Source organism: Rhineura floridana, chromosome 21 (genome assembly GCF_030035675.1).
Source record: "Rhineura floridana isolate rRhiFlo1 chromosome 21, rRhiFlo1.hap2, whole genome shotgun sequence".
Classification (NCBI taxonomy): Eukaryota; Metazoa; Chordata; class Lepidosauria; order Squamata; family Rhineuridae; genus Rhineura; species Rhineura floridana.
In genome coordinates, this window is record NC_084500.1 from 11,038,561 (window position 1) to 11,058,839 (window position 20,279).

At 43.8% G+C, this 20,279-nt stretch overlaps 1 protein-coding gene across 1 annotated transcript in view; it reads right to left on the minus strand.

Moving 5' to 3' along the window:
- Positions 1-4,975, minus strand: part of NLK (nemo like kinase) — a 143,120-nt gene extending 138,145 nt beyond the window's left edge. Inside the window, exon 1 of the mRNA XM_061604897.1 lies at positions 1,702-4,975. Coding sequence (XP_061460881.1) covers positions 1,702-2,156 — 455 coding nt within the window. The 5' untranslated portion in view covers positions 2,157-4,975. The remainder of the gene's footprint in view (positions 1-1,701) is intronic.
- Between the last annotated feature and the right edge of the window lie 15,304 nt (positions 4,976-20,279).

Below are 20,279 nucleotides of genomic sequence, written 5' to 3' on the forward strand. Positions count from 1 at the left end.
GAATAATGCGTTGATGCTAAAGCCTGTTTAAGCAGTACATTCACATGATACTTTCAGTTACCGATCTAAACCCAACTGTGCCTTAGCTGTCAAAACCACTCTACTCCAAAGCGCTCGATTACAGCACATATTAATCCAGTGAATCATAGCATTAACACATGCAATGATTTTAGTTCAGCAAAGTGAAAACTACAGCATGACAGCTGAAGCAAGCAAAGCATTCCTTAAAGGACAAAACCGGAATTTCTGCTGAATCAAGAATTGTTATCCAGGTGGTAAGAACACAATACAACTAGGGGATATCTTGTTATTGGATTGATTTCCTGGGCAACTGAAAACCTCTCCCTTTATACATTTTTGTGACATTCAATGGGCCACGTACATGATTAGTTTCATATCGCAATGCAGGAAAAGTTACACATACAATACATATGTGCTATAAGAATATAAAAAATATTTTATAAACATCTACATAGGTTTTTGGTTAACATTCTGCTTTGAAATCAAGACAGAGATTACTTCCTTCTTTAAAGCCGTTCTTAAACAAGGCCAAACAGAGAGTCACTAAAATATACAGGCTTTTTATACAACGTTCCTGAGGTTGTACTGCTGTGACAGGGTCATGCCAAAGCAAAGCAAGATGGAAAAATCCATTTGAGTGAGGCGCAAAATACTGAGATCACTGCTTTAGGAAATACATTATGTGCTATTGCAGGGGAAATGCAGACTCCAGTGACCTGCCAAGACCAGAATCAAAAAGAAATTGCTTCCAACTCGTTACTGAACTCAGAAATCAACTTTTCTCTATTTGCAATTAAGTCATACACGGGAAATTCTACTACTGCCAATAAAATGACATTTTGATGTAAAAACAAAGCTGCTGACCTCTAAAATAGATGATAAACACCTCAGCAGTAGCAGCAGAATGTTTTGGAAAGTATAAGCATGTTGCATTTGTTTCAAGGTAATGACGTAAAACATAATCCAGCCCAGTTTAGGCTGCAATCTTATCTGCAGTCCCAGGTAAGTGTGTATAAGTCCCACTGAATTAAATAGAACTGACTTCTAAGTAGACATGCATAGAATTGCCCTGTTAGGCTGCAGCTTTCAAGAAATAAAAGCAAGCAAAGCCAACCTGCTATCTCACAGGGGTGAGTAATATGGCCCTCAATGACCTACAAGTATAAAAAATGCCAGCTTCCACTTCTTATATATAAAGTTTCTAGCTCTCAAATACAGGAAAAGATAAAGCTTTGAAATGTGGTTGAGACCAAGAAATCCAAATTAATTAAGGTCATCAACTAAGAAGTTCCAAGTTCACCTTCGCATTTCCTCAGGAATTGACCCATTTGTTTTCAAGGTACACAAGTGATAATTTGATGATAATAATTACAGGAAAAGTACCACTAACATTCTATTTTGATACCTGCCACATTAAAAGAAAAACTTCATTCACATTAATTATGGGCCACCAAACAGACATACTAGTTGAAGCTCTCCAGACTGTACATTTCCAACGTAGTTCTCTTGGAGAAAAAAACACCTTGCAACACCATCTACAACATTTGGGCAGGCACAATAGCCTGTTAGCATTCCAGCTCAAAGGGCAATGAGAACATGCTGTGGCTTGGAAGCCACCAACTGCAACAGCAGCTTACTCTTACCCATACTCTTACCCATACCTAGGTTACTCATACTCACCAGACAACACCAAAGGCTCCATATCCAATAGGCCTGTCTGGTTCAATATCCAGTTGCTGTTGTGGATGATGGGAGTGCTGATGATGGTGCGCTTTAACTGCAGCGGCTGCTGCAGCTTGTACCTGAGCTGGGGCTGCTGCTGCTGGTCCTGGGGCTTGACCTGGTGCCGGTGATGGAAAATATGGCTGCTGCTGCCCTGGGTTTAACATGGCTGCAGCAGCTGCGGCAGCTGCGGCCGCCGCAGCTGAAGATGCATGTTGCTGTACGGGATGTACCGCAGCTGCAGAGCCTGGGTGCAAGTGGTGTTGTGTGTGGTGGTGGTGATGGAGATGAGGAGGGGGGAGATGAGGAAGGTGGTGATGGTGGTGGTGGTGGTGACCTGCTGCTGCTGCAGATGTACCGCCATTGTAAGCCGCCATCATTTTTGCATTGGCTGTGGCACTACAAAGAGACATTCAAGATGATGCCCTCTGATTGGAATAACAACTGGGTCAAGCTGTCATTTGGCCACAAAAATGAAGTTCACTACACTATCACAAGCAAGTTGCCCACCTTCAAAAACATGGAGCTCAACAGGCCTTTTCGTCATCAAGTCAAGAAAAAATGGAGGCTTGTGTGTGCGTGTGAGCATGCAATAAACCCCCGTCCCCCCTAGATGGCTGGTGTAATTGGTACTAGAATGCCATCCTTCTGCTTTTTCTGTGCCAGTCTTGAAATTTGTCAATCCCCCTCCCCCCCAGAAAAAGGATGTGAATTCACCCCCCTAAAAAATGTTAGGAGTACTGACAAGCCCACCCCTTCCATTCCCACATCCTTTTCATTTATCTCTTCAAAACGGGTAGGAAGATCCTCAAGACCTTCTACAACTCTACTCGTCTTTCTTCTGTGTATACATCCATCCACCTTTATTATTAAACTCAGATATGAGCAACTTCCACTAAAAGGGCAATGAAAGTGGCTAAATAAATTCAAGAAAAGTTATATAAGTGAGAAATGAAAATAAGTCCAAAAATTAATAAAGGGATGAAAAGAAGAAAGTGATGAAAGAATAGATGGAAGGTTGGGGAGGAAGTGTCAGTGAACAATAATCCAAATGGCACAGATAGGGAGAGAGTTAAAAAAGAACTATTGAAGCTTACAGAAGATTCTTTTTAAAATGTTATGCATGGAGCAAGAAGTCAGGTAACAAAAGTTATCAAGAACAAGGAATAAAAGGTTCCAGGTTCCAAGGATTTTTGGAAGGGAGAAAATTAAAAACAAGGGAAGGAAATGAAAGTAGAGATGATCTAGAGAAGAATGAGGTACGGAGAAGGAGTCTAAAGGAGAAGCGATCAGGAAAGGCTAAAAGAAAAAAGCAGTTAAGAGAAACAACAGATTATGGAAATTAGGGGAAAGAACATGAAAAAATAAAAGAAGCCTGGAACAAGTGAGATTTAAATATAGGGAAAAGAATAAAAATGTGACCAGGCAGCAAGAAGAAGAGGGAAAAGAACACAGAAGATGAAAGGAAGGAGAGCTTTTTCCTGTAAGGATGGGAAATGCAACGAAGAGGATGCAAAAACAGACACAAAAAAGTACAGGGGAGGCAAGGAAATGTTAAAGATGGGAAAGCATTAAAAATATGAGTGGGAAGAAAAAAATCTAAGCAGGCTATTTCTACAGAGAAACAAAAACAGACTCTGGGAAGCAAAAAGAAGTATAAATGCATAAAAAGCACTAGAAAGATGAAAAAAGTGTTTAAGGATGTTAAAAATCTTTTTTTTAAAGGAAAAAATCTGTGAGTGGTTGGGAAAAAAGATAAGAAATAATCAAGAAGGAAAACAATGAATGAATGTGTGAAAGTGAAGGGTTTTCCCCTCTAAATTAAAAAGATTATGGAGGTTGAGATGAGGGGTGGGAAGAATGAATGAATGAACGAATCAACGAATGCAGAAAAAAATATGGGTTTTCCAAAGGGGGGGTAAATGTCAAAGGGCTACTGAAAGAAAAAGGAGGGACTGACTAAAAACTGATTGTGGAAGTTTTTCACAATCAAGCAGTATATAAAATTTGTTAAATAAATAGAATAAATAAAAAAGTGGAAGGAAACTTTTTTTTTAAGAGAGATAATTAAAAGGTTGGGCCAGAACTGAAAAACCTGAAGGTGTGGGGAGATGGAGAAAGAAAATGTGGTGGAAAGCAGACAGAATAAGGGAATGTGTAAAGAAGGCGGAAGGGAGAGAGAAAGGGGCAGGTGTTAGAAAGGAAAAAGAACGTGGAAGGGGGAGAAGCGCGAGTGTGATGGACGAGAAAGAGAGAAAAGTGGGAACGTGGAAGGTGACAGAGAAGGGAAGCAGGCAGGAACGAATGCCAGGGAGTCAAATCAGCCAGCCAGCCGCCCCCCCCCCGGCCTTCCTAAATCCAGATTACTGCCTTCCTGGGTGGGTCTGAGGTGGGCGCCCTTGCCTTGACAGCCTGACCCAGCGCGGGCGAGCGGTCGGTTAAAAAAAGACGAGAGGTGGAGGGGGGCAGGAAAGGCGAGTTTGGGGGTTGTGGCAGGGGGGGCACACACGATTGGCGGCGGCGGCGGCACCTACAGCCCCCCCCTTCTCTGTGAGAAGAAGCCACAGGCGGGATGGGCAAGGTGTGTGGGGCTGGAATAAGGGGGGCGCCGCCTCAGCTGAGTCTCTCGTGGTGAGGGGCGCGCGGGAGGGATTGAGGGAAGAGGTCGGGTGGGGGGGTCACTCAGGCCCCACAGCGCCGCTCCACGTCGACGTCGACGGCGCCCCCCCACTCCTCTTCCTCCTCCACCACCTCCTCCTCCGGCAGCCGTGGCCGCCTCCTCGTCGTCCTCCGTCGTCCCCTCAGGCCGCCGGACCGGCCGCGACTCCTCGCCGCCGCCACCACCACCACCACCTCCTCCGCCTTCTCCTCACGGGAGCCCCAGAGTGGAGCGTAGAGCGAAAGAGCGGCGGAGGCGCGCGTGCGCGCGACCCGGCCTGCCTCCCTTCGCTTTACTTTTTTTTTTGCCTCCCCGCCTTTTCATAGCCAGGCGGCGCGCACCCGCGCGCGCGCACCCGCACTCTTTCCCTCACACTCTCTCTGACACACACACACACACACACACACACACAGTCTCATAGACAGAAACACGCTCGCGCTCATCCTCCCCGTCCCGTCTCCTCTTCTTTCCAGCCAATGGAACCCATCCCCTCAAAGGCCGCGGTAGCCAATAAGGGAGCAGCAGTCCAGCCCACAAACGAGGACTTTGCCTTAGACTTCTCTCACTCCTCTGAAGAAATCGAAGCGGGGTGAGGAAATACTCGCCGCCCACCGGCCAATCCAGCGCGACTCCCGGTTAATGCCCCGCCCTCGGCCCTGCCTTTCTCTTTTTTTTCCCGATGAGACCCCGCGAGACTCTCTCACCTCACGCAACCTTCACCTAGATATTTTTTCCATAAGAAGGGAAAGGGGCGGGTAGCCGTCGATTGATTGGTTGGCGATTTAAAAGGTATTAGCCAATCAGGCAGCGCGGCTCGAAAGAGGATTTTTTAAAAACGCACATAAAAGACGGACCTACTGAGAGCTGTCAATCTCTCATCTTTAAATTAATGAGTGGAGAATTTAAAACATGATTGAAGACTTTTTAAAATATATATATATACTAGTTGGGTGAGGTAAGTGGTCGGTCAGTAAAGATAGACAGCGAGGTTGACGAATGGGAAGGGAATCTCCACAGTGAAGGCGGTTCCATCAAGAAACAGTCTTCCGCAGGGACCAGAGTTCTGACAGAAAACTAACCAGAGGGCGGGACTGTGAACTGATGAACAGAAAAGGAAGCCAATCGCAATGATGGGGCGGGGTGAGGCGAGGACACTGCAGGTTGCATGGGAAAAAAGAAGTTAGGGGTCAGCTTCAGGGCTCCCAAACGGGGGCGGTGCTTAAGTGAGAGAGAAGGAAGGTTTGGTAAGGTGTGGGATCTCATTGAGGAGTGGCTTGCATGAGAGAGAGAAAAATAGGTTAATCGTGTGTTAACTTCTGAGGCAATTTATCAGTATAAATAAATAAGATTATTGTTTTATTGTTATGTATTTTTGTTTGTGTTTTGGCCTATTTATTTATACAGCTTATTTATTTATACAACTTATTTAGTCATTCATCATCTCTTCAAATATTTTTTTAATCAGTGGAATATATTACATATATGAAAATAGATTTTAAAATTATAATATAAAATAGGAGGAAGACCTTAGAAGAAGTGTGTGGGTTTGGGGTTGTTAGATCTTTATTTATTTACAGTCGATAGACCCATAGGAGAGGGTGATACAAAAGAAAGATAGTTCATAATGATGAGCATATAATATAACTTTAGGAAGGCTGTTGTTAACAAAATTTGAAGATTAATGCTGGGAGAGGCCCTTACGTTTCTGTTGGATTGCATAAATATATTTAGCAACTTGCATGGTGTTTTGTTTATCAGTACCAGATAGTAGGTATGCAACTGATGCTTCTGGAGACTTATGGGAAATTTTTAGCAGTAGATCTTTGAGATATTTGGATCGAAGTTGTGAATACAGGGGGCAAGCAAAAAGACTATGGGAGAGAGTTTCTATATCTATACCACAAGGGCATATGCGTTGTTCATATGAGATCCCCTTGAACCTCCCTTCGAGAATCGCTGAATATAGAACATTGAATCTTGCTTTTGAAAACGCTTGTCGAAATTTGGGGATTGTCAGGTGATCTAAATATATACTTAATTTTTCAGGGGGGAGATTCAAATTCAGATATAGTGGAGAACATCTTTTAGACGCTTGGGTAAATGTTATCTGATAATCAATGTCCTTGATTCTTGAGCGGATTGTTAATGCGTCTTTAGGAGGTTGAGATCTTAAATACTCTTTTGAGAGGCCTATATGGCGTAATTTCGATTCCAGTTTGGAATTCCATTTGGAATGGCAATTGTCATTCCAGAGTAGAGTTATTAGATTGGGCGTGGATTCGGATGAAATTCTAACCCAGTAGTTAACGGTTGTCAGCCAAGCCTGACATTCCATTGATAGAAAACCGCATTCCAATCTGAGAGCCGCCGAGGGCACGCATCTGGGAACTCCTAATAAACGTCTTAAGAAGGAAGATAGAATTACTTCAATTGAGGGGTCCCAGGAGTGAATCCAAATTGGGGCTCCGTATAGAATTTGTGGGATAATTTTACTTTTAAATATTTGCAAAATCGCAGGGATAAATTGCCCTCCTTTATAATAGAAAAATCGAATCAAACTATTTAGGGAATACTTTATTTGCCTTAAGGTTGTTTTTATATGGAAAGCCCAATTCTTTGAGGAATGGAAATTTATTCCAAGATATTTGTAATGTGAGACTTGTTCTATAGAATGATTATTTACAATCCAAAGTGGAGTACTTATTCGCTTGGAGAAAACCATAATTTTTGTTTTGTCAAAGTTGATTTTTAGATGATTCACCACACAGTACGACATAAAAGCCTTTAAAGTGCGTTTTAAACCTACTTTTGACAATGAAAGGAGCACGGCGTCGTCAGCATAAAGTAAGAGGGGACATCGCACATCTGCTAGCTTAGGGGAATGAAAATCGTGGGAAAGGCAGCTTTCGTTCAGATCATTTAGGAACAGGTTAAAAAGGAACGGCGCGAGTATGCAACCTTGTCTGACCCCTTTTTCAGTAGGAATAGAATTTGATAGCCCTCCCTCTTTTCCACAACGGATACGCAAGGAAGTTTGTTGGTGAAGCTGGAAAATCAGAAACAAAAGTGTTTGGTGTTGTTGGTTTCATGATTGCCATTTTATTTGAGTTATCATAGCTGTTCATGACAGGCAATTGAACTGATATGCTTGTTCTGCACTTGATTACTATCTGCATCTGTCATATCTCTTAACTCCTACCACAATGTTGTATTGAACTTTTCAGTCTGCTCTGTCTTACCAGCTGCTTGATTTGTTCATTAATACTGAATATTAAAAAAATATTTATACAAAAACAAGTTCTTGTTGAGTAAAATAGAATAAAATAGAATGTTTATTCCAGTTATTTTAAAAACCCACATTTCATTAATTTATTTATTTAAAAGTATTTATTGATCTTTTCGTTTATATGCCTAGGCAGCTTCGATAAGATCACTGTGGGGTGCTCTATTCAAATGGGTTTGTGTTGGTAGAAACTGGCTGCACAAGTTAAGGAAGAGGGGGCTCAGGTATACTCTGTTCTGTTTCCTCTGCCATCCTTTGCCCAGTATGTGGCAGATGTGAAAAAAACAAATTCCACACTAGGGATCATAAGAAAAGAAACTGAAAATAAAACATAATACAAATCTATGGTGCGATGAGGGGGGGCTTCTCCATGCTGAACCCGGGAACCCCTGCATGCGAAGTCAGTGCTGTACCACTAGGGATGTGCTGGCATGCCATCCAGTTTGGATTTCATACTGAATTCTCCATGAATTTGCTTATTCTCTGTCATTGCAGATCAGATTTTTAAGTAGCGATTTTCCCCAGCTATTTTTGAAAATAGATATCAAAGAACAATGATTGTATTGATATTTCCTTTCATTTATTGATATTTCATTTCAAAATACTGATATTAGTATCAATATATTTTGTGATGAAAAAAATCAGTAAAAGCAGTGGCTAGTGGGAAAAGGACAAACTTGAATCAATATCGGCCTGTTAGGTTGATGAAATGCTTTCGAACCGGTACCACCCAACGGATCCAATCCCTATCTACCACCGACCTACAGTCCTTCCATAGACACCTTCATGGAAAAAACATGGGCTAGAAATGCAATTAAACATTTGCAAATGATATTGTTGAACCAGGCCTTGATCTGAAAATTGGGGGGGAGAAATTTATTAATTAATTATATTAATTATATTTGTACCCTACCTTTCCTCCAAGGACCTCAAGGTGACATACATTAGGGCCCCACTCATACGGCAGGTTACGTTCCAGACTCCCACCGAAAAGAGAAACCTGCCGAAAAGCAGAACTCTGTCAATAAAATGGTGCCCAACACCCAAAAAACGCTGTAAACGTGGAACAAGCGCCATATGAGTGGGGCCTTACCCTAATTACTCTAATTGAAAGCCGGCATATTAGTGGAACGCCGAAAAGCGGGCCGCCGAAAAGCAGGGCCCTACTGTATATGGTTCTCCCCCATTTTATCCTCACAACAACCCTGAGAAGTAGGATAGGCTGAAAGATTGTGACTAGCCCAAGGTTACCCAATGAGCTTCAGGGCTGAGTGGGGATTTAATCTTAGCCCTCCAGATGCTGCTGCACCACAACTCCTATAATCCCTGACTATTGGCCTTTCTGACAGAGGCTCATGGGAGATGAAGTCTGACAACCTCTGGAGGGTTTCCCACCATCTCTCCTGCTCTAACCACTACACCACCATGCTGGACCCATAAAGACATTTAACTGCAAGCGCTAGTCACGAGAGCAAAGGTTTGACGAAATAACTTCTCCAATCCGTAAGGTCTTTTCAAGTTGCTAGTGCCTTTTGACTCTTTCTGACTATGCAAGCCCCACATTTTAATAGCGTCCAAACAAAAGCAAACTTGTGGGATGAGCAGATGCACAGGCGGGGGGGGGGAAGCCACACATCAAGAATGTGCACTGAGCACAGATCACTGATATGGAGGGGTGGGGCAGAAGGATCATGTAGAAGAAAGCACCATTGCTCAGTGGGTAGAGCACCTGCTTTGCATGGTTCTGCTACAATGCCTGGTGTCTCCAGACAGGGTTGGGAAAAGCTCCTGCCTAAAACCCCGGGGAGCCTCTGCCAGTCAGTGTAGCCAGTACTAAGCTAGATGGAGTAAGGCGTAAGACAGTTTCCCACACTTCTGTTTCAGCACTCACCTTCTCACTCCCTTCCCAGCAAACAGCACTTTTCGAAACAGGATGGTTATCAAGGCGTTCAAAGGCCTCAGTTTATATTTTATTCATCAGTGCCGCTGAGGCCATTATAAATGTCACAAGGGTGGCGTGAGGAGACCTGCCCTCTGTCACGAAGTGGTCGTATTCTTTTGCACGCTTGCTTGCTTAAGCAACAGGTCGTAGCCAAATCAATATTAGCCTCGATGGGATTTAAACACCATCCAAAGCTCCTATTCCTGAGGGATCTCTTAGTAACTCTAGCCAAATTCTCAGGTTAAAGCTACGCAGAATGATATTCATTTGTATATCACTTGCCACATCACTAGCTGTGGTTTCTTTCTTTCAGTGAAAGACCAAAGGTTGTATCCATTGGCCCCTCTGGACTGATGTGGTGGTTTTTTGCAGATGCAATAAGCGTGCATTAGAAGCCCACACAACATTCTTTTTTATTATAAAGCTGCCTTGTACTGACTCAGACCCATTGGTCCACCTAGCTCAGTATTGTCTACACTGACAGGCAGCAGCTCTCCAGCACTTCAGACAGAGAATATTTCCCTAGATTTCCTAGAGATGCTGTGGATTGAACCCAGGACCTTCTCCATGCAAAGCAGATGCTCTAGGCTGTCACGTTTATTTTTTGGGAGGGAAATGGAAATGGACTGCCTTCAAGTCGATCCCAACTTATGGCGACCCTACAAATAGGTAGGCGGTATTCAGAGGGGGTTTACCATTGCCTCCCTCTGAGGCTAGTCCTCCTCAGCTGGCCAGGGCCTGCTCAGCTTGCCACAACTGCACAAGCCAGCCCCTTCCTTGTCTGCAACTGCCAGCTGGGGGGCAACTGGGCTCCTTGGGACTTTGCAGCTTGCCCATGGCTGCACAGGTGGCAGGGCACTTAACCCCTGAGCCACTCATTGTGGGGTGATCTTTAGCTGGCCCTTGATGCCCAGGAGACATGAGCAGGGATTTGAACTCACAGACTTTGGACTCCCAGCCAGGCTCTCCTCCCCACTGTGCTATACCAGCTTACTATTTTTTGGAAAGACACTCTGAAATAAGTGGAGTCTAACCTTTCCAGATCATAGAATCATAGAGTTGGAAGGGGCCTTGTAGGCCATTGAGTCCAACCCCCTGCTCACAGCAGGAAATCCACAGCTAGAGCATCTCCCGCAGATAGCTGTCCAGCCTCTGCTTGAAGACATCCAGCGAAGGGGATCCCACCACCTCCCTAGGCAGTCGGTTCCATTGCCGAACTGCCCTTACTGTCAAGAAGTTCCTTCTAATGTCCAATCTGATCCTTGATCTCTATGACAGAGGGGGGACGGGGGGCAATCGGTCACCTATTCCAGGGATGAAGAACCCTATTTCACCCCCAAGGGCTTCACTTCCTTCTGGGTAATCCCATGGAACTGGTGGGTGGGGCCAGGAAAGCAACAAAAGTAAATATTCCCTGTGTGGACAGTAGGCTAGTTTCTGCACACACTCGCCTCTCTCTGTCCTCCATCCAGGCAAGCAGCAGGCATGATCAGAGTTCAAGGACACATTGCAGGCAGGGGAAAGTATTCGGGGTGCAAAGCAGGAACAGTTAGGGGAGTGGCCTGGGGAGAGTTCCAAGGGCCAGAGAGTTCAAACCCCACTACCCGTCCCGGTGCCTGAGGTTCTTCACCCCTGCCCTCGTCAGCGTCTGCAACTGTGCTGCAAGCAACTCTAATTATTCGGAACGGTTTGTAATGTGAGTAGGAACTCAAATGAATTAGAAATAGTTGTATGGGGGAATCAGTTGGGGGTGGGACCAGCAGGAAAATGAAAGAAGTGCTCTCTGTCTGGGTTAGAGCATTACAGCTCTGGGTTCTGCTGCAACACACTGTTAAGTAAAGTTTGTTCCTTCTAACCAGTATTTGTAGTTCATTTCAAATCTCGTAAATATTGCACGGTTGCTTCGAAAAAGTTGACCCTGTTGCTGTACAATTTGTCTTCATAAAAAGAAAATATTAATAAAATTAAAGATGGCCAAAGCATCTAGGCCAAGGCCACGCGTAGCCGAGTGGAGCCTGCAGGAAACTAGGAGATGCTGGAGGAAGGAACAGGGGCAGAGATTTCAAAAACCAATTTGCAAAGCTGCCGTCATCAGTTCTAATCATCGTCGCCCGAAACGGAAGCAGCGGAGCAAATAGCAGCCTTTCAGTCACTGACAAAAATAACCGGTTCATTTGCATTTTTTTGTCCTGATTTGTTTTTGTACACAGGAAGGAATCTTAACAAAAAGACACCTGCTGGAAAATGTGTCTTTAAAAAAAATGCACTAGGGTTTTGCACCGCCTGTTGGTGCAGTGCCAATCAACAGAGGACTTCTGATGCCCTCATGCCAACTTCGGCCGCAGCAAATGTATGGATGCAGCCTTTGAGGTGAAAAGAGTGAGCGAGAGAAGAGGCCCGTAGCTCAGTGGTAGAGCGCCTGCTTTGCGTGCAGAAGGTCCCAGGTTCAATCCCAATGGCCATGAGCAATAAAGTTATTCATTCAATCCCAACGGCATCTCCAAGCACGGCTGGGAGAGACCCCATCTTAAAAACTCAGAGAGATGCTGCCAGTCAGTGACTGACTGAGCTAGATGGCCCAATGGTCTGACTCAGTATAAGGCAGCTTCTTCTCTTCCTCTGAGCATTGGCCCTTGGCGGTGTTACCCTCATCTTGGTCCCATGCTTCTAGAATTTCCGAGGACAGCAGGAGACCCGCTGAAATTAATGGAGCTAAGTTAGTCCGGTTCATTGATTTCAACAGGTCTACTCCGAGTAGGACTAACAGCAGGTACATCCCAAAACCTCTAACCTAGGGTCAGGATGTGCAGCAGCTCTAGATAACATCCATGGGTGTGGGTTCCTGTGTGCATACATAACTGTATGTGTGTGTGTGTTAGGGATGGGTGAGAATTTTGATTCAGTTCGCGCTTCAAGCAGAATTTATCAAATTTGCAATTTCCGAAACAATATGAGAACCGAAACACAGCCTTCCTTCGAAATTCACATTTATTAGAATTTTGGGATGCAGTTTGCCAACTAAACAACATTTACAAAAATGCATATATTAGGGGAAAGTGTGCATAAAAAGGAATACATGAGTGAAAATAACATGCAAAAAAGGCATGAAATGATGAGAAACGGCTTGCAAAATGCGTACCTTTGTCAAAACTGCCTTCAAAAATGTGTTTATTTGGAGAAATTCGCACTAAAATGGTGGAGAACTTTCATGAGGATTTTTTTTATTAAAAAAATGCAGATCACGGTAGAAATGTAGAGAACTGAATTTAACATTGGAAAAATGAGAAATGGAGAGACCTGAATCAGACAGATCTTATAGTCCTTTTTGAGTACCTATTCAGAAATTTCAGGAATTCCAAGTAGCATGTGTTTTTAAATTGTTTTTAATTTTTAAAATTGTTTTTTTTAAAATTTGTGTGTTTTAAAATTTGTATATTTGTTTTTATTGTTTTTAATTGTTGTAAACCGCCCAGAGAGCTTCGGCTATGGGGCGGTATATAAATGTAATAAATAAATAGTGCAGTTTCCCACTGCAGATATCAGAATCATTCAAGGGAAGCCATCACCAGGTGCCCCTCCAGCATTACCCTGTTCCCATTCTTGGTGAGAAGCTTATCCCTTCCTCATAGAATCATAGAATAGTAGAGTTGGAAGGGGTCTATAAGGCCATCAACCCCCTCAGTTTCCCTCAGAGATCTCCTCCTGCTAAGGGCCGTAGCTCAGGAGTAGCACACCTGCTTTGCACGCGAAAGGTCCCACCTTCAATCTGTGGCATCTCTAGGTAGGGCTGGGAAAGGCTCCCTGTCAGAAACCCTGAAGATCCGCTGCCACTGAGCTGGATGGACCAATGGTCTGACTCAGTATAGGACAGCTTCCGACGTTCCTCATTCCCCCCCCCCCCGTCCAGGTACTTTCTTAGTATAAAGAATTCTATTTCAGCATCAAGCAGGGGGTTGGACTTGATGACCTTATAGGACCCTTCCAACTTTACTATTCTCTGATTCTGTGAATTCCAAGGATGAAAGGTCTATCAAAAGTCTCTTTTCCCCCACCCCAGCTCCCCATCCCTTACAAATCCTGGACCTGGACAAATCCTCACAATGTCACCTTTGCAGAAATACTCTGAAAAATAATATTGGCCTACCTTACAGGGTTGTTGGAACCCTGGGGAAAGGGGGAAGCTCAGGGGCAGAACATATGCTTTGCATTTAGAAAGTCCCAGTTTAGATCCACAGCACCTCTTTGCAAGGCTGGGAAGGCTCCCCTGTCCAAAACCCTTGAGAGTTGCTGCCTGTCAGTGTGGACAGTGCTGAACTAGGTGGGCCGATGGTCTGACTCAGCACAAGGCAGCTCCCAATGGATGTTCAGTAATGATTGGATAATTAAGGTCAGCATAGAGCTGCCCTTCAAGACACTCTAGAAACAGCAACTAGCGTAGCATGCCACAGCCCAGTTATTGCATGGCACCCATATGGAGCCGCACAACATAAATTTTGGGGAGCTGTACAAGCACCCTGTTGTCATACCCCAGTGGGCACCCTCAGGGGCTAGGGTCCCAATCCCAGGAGTTATAAGCCTCTTAGTCAAACGATCACCAACAGAGGCAAGGGTGCAGGCGCAGCACAGTTCCGAAAAACCAAGATCAAGCACAGAGCATCAGCCTCTGGTCCAAAACACAATCCAGATGCAAGGTTCAGCATGAGTCCAAGGCCAGGCTCACTTGGAGTTCTAGCACAGCACTAGACTCAGGAACAAGAGACCTGTGTTGCTTCCTGAAAATGGAAGACTCAAGAGGGATACCTTAGGTACTCTGGCCTCTTAGCTGACACTCTATCCACAGCTGCAGGTAGTGGAGACATTTCTGGGGTTCTTACTCATGAGGACCTCGTCCAGCATGGCCCATGGTCAAAGGTGATGGGAACCACAGTCAAACAGCACTTGGAGGGCCACAGGTTCCCCATCTCTGCCCCAGACTTTGAATGAGGTCCACTACCCAACAAGCTGCCGAAACAGCTGGTCCATGTGGACAGCTCCTATCAGTGGCTAACTGAAGGTTCCAGATTGTCCTTGATGGAGAAGGACTTTGAATTCTTTATATAAATGCTGCAATTAATAAGCGGGACCTGCAACAAAATGTTGCAGCATGGAGTGGAGTGCTCCTGTTTAGTGTGCCAGCCAAGCCAGCCATACTAACTCTCTGCCACAATGTGCTGTTTATTCAGTTTATATCCCAAGAAGCCCAAGGTGGCAATTCTAGTGGTCGGAAACCTCAGGTCCAAAGGCACCCCCTCCCCACCCAGGTCTCCAGCCTTGGAACACTCCCCAAGCCACCCCCCTTGCTGGTCCTGCTTTGCAATTAGAGTGTTTTCACCTGGCCTTAAACTCTTATCATGTCTCTTGATTGTCTGGATGGATGAGACAGAAAAAGAGAGAGGTGACTCTGTGCAGAAACTAGCCTGCTGCACAAAGGGAAAATGTATGTTAATTGCTCCGCCTACTTTTGCCCTTGGCCCCACCCACCACCAGCATATGGCCCCTGGAAGGTTGCCCAGAAAGGATGCGGCCCTTGGACTGAAAAAGCTTCTCCAGCCTTGCATTAACATAACCATCATCCAAGTCTACGCTCCAACAGCAAATGTGGAAGAAGAGGAATTGGAGAGATTTTACGCAAAGTACAGGAAAAAACTGATCACACACCAAAACTAGATGTGCTGATAATCATGGGGGACTGGAATGCAAAAGTAGGGAACAGAGAAGAACTAGGAATTGTGGGGAAATGGGGCTTAGGAGATAGAAATGAAATGAAGCAGGAGAAAGACTTATTTAATTCTGTGAAGCCAATAATTTGTTTCTTGCAAACACATTTTTGAGCAACCGAAAAGACAACTGTACACGTAGACATCACCAAATGGTCAATATAAGAATCAAATTGATTATATAATTGGTAGCAGAAGATGGAGAAGTTCCATACTTTCTGTGAAAACAAGACCAGGAGCAGACTGTGGTACAGATCATGACCTGGACGTATCAAAAATCAGAGTAAAGCTAAAGAAGAACAAAGCAATCGTAATGCCAAAATACAACTTAAATAAAATCCCAGAAGAAAATAAAGATCAAATAAGGAACGGATTTGAAGCTTTAAACTTAGTTGACAGAGAACCAGAAGAACTATGGAATGAAGTTAGAGACATTATCATAAAAGAATGCAAAATGACAATACCTCGAGTTAAAAAGAGAGAAAGACCCCAATGGATGACTGACAAAGCTCTTAAAATGGTTAAAGAGAGAAGGAAAGCAAAAGGAGATAGAAAAACAGTTAGAACCCTAAATGCAACAATACAGCGACTAGTACACAGGGACAAAGAGAAAAATTACAATGGTTATTGTATAGAAATAGAAGAGGGCAACAAAAAGGGTAGAACAAGAGACCTATTCCAAAACATCAGAGAAATGAAAGGGAAATTTAAACCAAGAGTACGGATGCTGAATAATCAACAGGGGAACACACTGACTGACCAAGATGAAATAAAAGGAAGAGGGAAGCAATACACTGAAGAACTCAATAAAAGAGATGCCAGGATGGCAGATTCATTCACGGAGGAACCATATGACGAAATTTTAGAATGCGAGGTGAAAACTGCTCTTAAAATACATGGAAGAAACAAATCACAATGAACAGATGGCATACCAATAGAGTTGCTACAAGCTACTGAGACTGAATCTGTCCAAATTTTGACAAAAATTGTCAAGAAATATGGAAAACTAAACAATGGCCCACAGTCTGGAAGTGTTTACTATACATCTCAATTCCAAAGAAAAGGGATCCCAAGGAATGCAGTAATTATCAAACTATTGCCTTAATATCCCATGCAAGTAAAGTAATGCTCAAGATTCTACAACAAAGGCTCTTACCATATATGGAACGAGAAAATGCCAGACATCCAAGCTGGATTTAGAAAGGGAAGAGGCACCAGAGATCATGTCACAAGCATACGTTGGATAGTGGAATGGACCAAGGAATTTCAGAAGGAAATCACCCTGTGATTTATAGATTACAGCAAAGTGTTTGATTATGTACTTCAAGAAAAACTATGGAATGCTTTAAAAGAAATGGGGGTGACACAGCATCTGATTGTCCTGATGTGCAACCTATAACTGTGGACAAGAGGCTACTGTAAGGAATATGGAGAAACTGATTGGTTCCCAATCGGAAATGAAGTGAGACAAGGGTGTATTTCATCACCCTAATCTATACGCAGAACATATCATATGGAAAGCGGGTTTGGGCCAAGATGAAGGAGGTGTGACAACTGGAGGGAGAAATATCAATAATTTAAGATATGCAGATGATACCATACTCCTAACAGAATCTACTAATGATTTGAAACGAATGCTCATGAAAGTTAAAGAGGAAAGCACAAAAGCGTCAAAAAGACTAAAGTAATGACAACAGAAGATTTATGTAACTTTAAAGTTGACAATGAAGACATTGAACTTGTCAAGGATTATCAATACCAAAATGGAGACAATAGTTAAGAAATCAGAAGGTGGCTAGGACCGGGGAGGGCAGCTATGAGAGAACTAGAAACGTCCTCAAATGCAAAGATGTATCACTGAACACTGAAGTCAGGATCATTCAGACCATGGTATTCCTGATCTCTATGTATGAATGTGAAAGTTGGACAGTGAAAAAAGTAGATAAGAGAAAAATCAACTCATTTGAAATGTGGTGTTGGAGGACAGCTTTGCACATACCATGGACCGGAAAAAAGACAAATAATTGGGTGTTTGAACAAATTAAACCAGAGCTATCACTAGAAGCTAAAACGATGAAACTGGGGTTATCATACTTTGGACGCATAATGAGAAGACATGATTCACTAGAAAAGACAATAATGCTGGGGAAAACAGAAGGGAGTAGAAAAAGAGGAAGGCCAAACAAGAGATGGATTGATTCCATAAAGGAAGCCACAGGCCTGAACTGAACTGAAGATTAGAACAGGGTGGTTTATAAGAGATGCCATTGGAGGTCACTGATTCATAGGGTCACCATAAGTCATAATCGACTTGAAGGCACATAACAACAACAATCCTTGCATTAGTCCTTCCCCAGCAACTTTCTGTTATTTATTAAAAGGATTTGGCCAAACGTGGTGGGAAGAAGGAGACAGGCTGGACACAATATCTGAGTTGTGGGTTCACTGGTCCCACACATGGCAGCAGAGCCATTGTCTCCCACCGCTGACATGCAAATCAGACTACCAAAATGAACTACCAGCCCCAAACTCTGTCTCCTTCTATGCTTCCTACACAGACACACACACACACACACACACACAACAACAACAACAAGAAGCACACAACGCTACCAACACTGGAAAAATAACAATCCTAGTAGAGACGCATGCATGCATCCATCCATGCAGATGTTGGAAGAATATGGGCCAAATATATGAGGAAATTTTTTTGTTTCAGCAAACAGCAGATGTGGGGGTTGGGAGCCGCCGGCAGATGTGTTGCTTTTAATGCAAAAAAAGAAAAAAGAATTAGATGGATGTGCCTAGGAAATCAATGGCAAATTACCACTCCTTTCAGCTTTCATCCAGATTGATGCTACTCTATCATTTTGCTTTACCAGCCTCTTTCGTTCCATAATCATCTCATGCACAGTTTGTTTTCAATATAACCACACACAAAAGATCAGAATGGTGCATCATTGTTTTTAAAACATGTGTCCTTTCCCCTGTTATGAGATGGGTGTTTCTGGGTCTGATTCAAGGGCACGAGTCAGAAAGCTTTGGAAAAGGGATGGGCGAATCTGTCCATTTTGGTTTCCCTCCATTTCTCATTTTTCCAACCCTCAGATCCATTCTCCACATTTTCACACATTTGTGATTTTTTTTAATCAGCATTTTAGTGTGAATTCTCCTAATATACACATATTTTTATGCAATTTTGCCTATTACATACAGTTTTTGCAAAGCCATTTCCTCTAGTAGAAGGAACTTCTGTATGTTAATTTCATGAATATTTGCATTTTCACACACACCTGACCCTAGCTGATGCCCTTTTTGTGCACATTACCTGGCTGCAGAACTGCATGGCAAAATTCGGAAAAGTGCAGATTTCAAAGGCTGTGTGTGTTCGCATATTGTTTCAGAAAGGGTGGATTAGGTATGTTTGTCTTGAAATGCAAACTGAATCAAATTTCTCCACCATCCTTACTTGGCATCCGCAGGCCCATGGTACAAATTTTCCCTGTGGACCACTTAAGATCGCAGTGTGCCCAGGCACCCTGAAAACTATAAATGAGGACCCGCAGCCATAGGGGGCCAAGTGCAGATCTTCGGGCCTCTCTGACCACATTCACACCATACATTTATGGTGTGCTGAAAGCTGTTTTCACAAAGCTGTTTTCACAAACTACACTTCCCAGGATTCTTTAGGGAAGCCATGACTGTTTAGAGTGGAATAAACGTCTGGTATGGATGTGATCAGTGACAGTTATATTTTTAAAAAAGGGGGGGGAGAGAAGGAGGTCCAAGACCTGGGCTCAGTTCCTCCGGGACACCCCTAACAACACCCCTTATTCCGCCAGCACCAAGAGTGCACTGCAAATCAGGGTAACATAGTGAAAGCACTAGTGGTCCCAATATGTTTCGCTTGAAGCTATTTAAAAACACAGAGGGCAAGGGTGAATCTGTTGGTTCACATCAGGTTATGTTATGTTATGTTTCTATGCTGCCTTTTGGCCAAAAAGACCCCCAAGGTGACTCACAAAAAAATAAACACAAATACAAAATACAGATCAAACAAGAGCAATGCAGTTTACAAAGAGCGAAGTAACAAAATATTAACATTGTTAAAAAAGCAACAGCAACATATTTCAATAACAACACAATAACCATCAGCACTTTCCTAATGTTTTGACGATGTCTGCTAGTTCTCACATCAATGCATTGACATCAAAGCATGGTGCCACTTGGGGTGCCCTGCTGGCACTGCACCTGGGAAAGGGAACTGGCACAACCCCAGCTTTTTGCCAACATAGATGGTGTTCACGGCAAAAGAGGTTGGCAGCATTAAGAAAGGCTTGCTCTTCCCACCACCCCTGGGCCATCTGTCGGGAGCCAAACTGGAAACCCACAGCTCTGTTCATGGTTGAGCCAGCGAGGCTACAAGTTAGACTGAGCATCTCCCAGGGCAGTGGTGGCTGTCACCCATTGGGACTGGTAGGGCGGAATGCTGGGCGCCCAACAGGAGGTGGAGCCAGAGCCAATCAGTGGCAGAGCCAACTGAATCTAGTGTTGCCCCCATCCTCCTCCCTGCTGAGTTCTACAAGGAGCAACACTAACATGAAGGAGGAGGAAGCTGACAGGCACTGCCACCCCCGGGACTGTCTCTAAGTATGTAAGCAGGCAGGCAGCTGAGGGCTGGCTGAGGGCAGGCTGAGGTTGGTGGGGCAATGCCCCATTTGCCCTGATGGATTAAACTCCACTGCCCTTGGGCCAGGAAATGTGATGCCCTCCGTGGTCTGATTATGCTGTCCATGGTTACTAGTTATCATGGTGTCTATGTAATACTACCTCCAGTATTGGAGTCAGCATGCCTTTGAATACCAGCTGCTGGAAATCACAAGTGGGCTTCTGCTG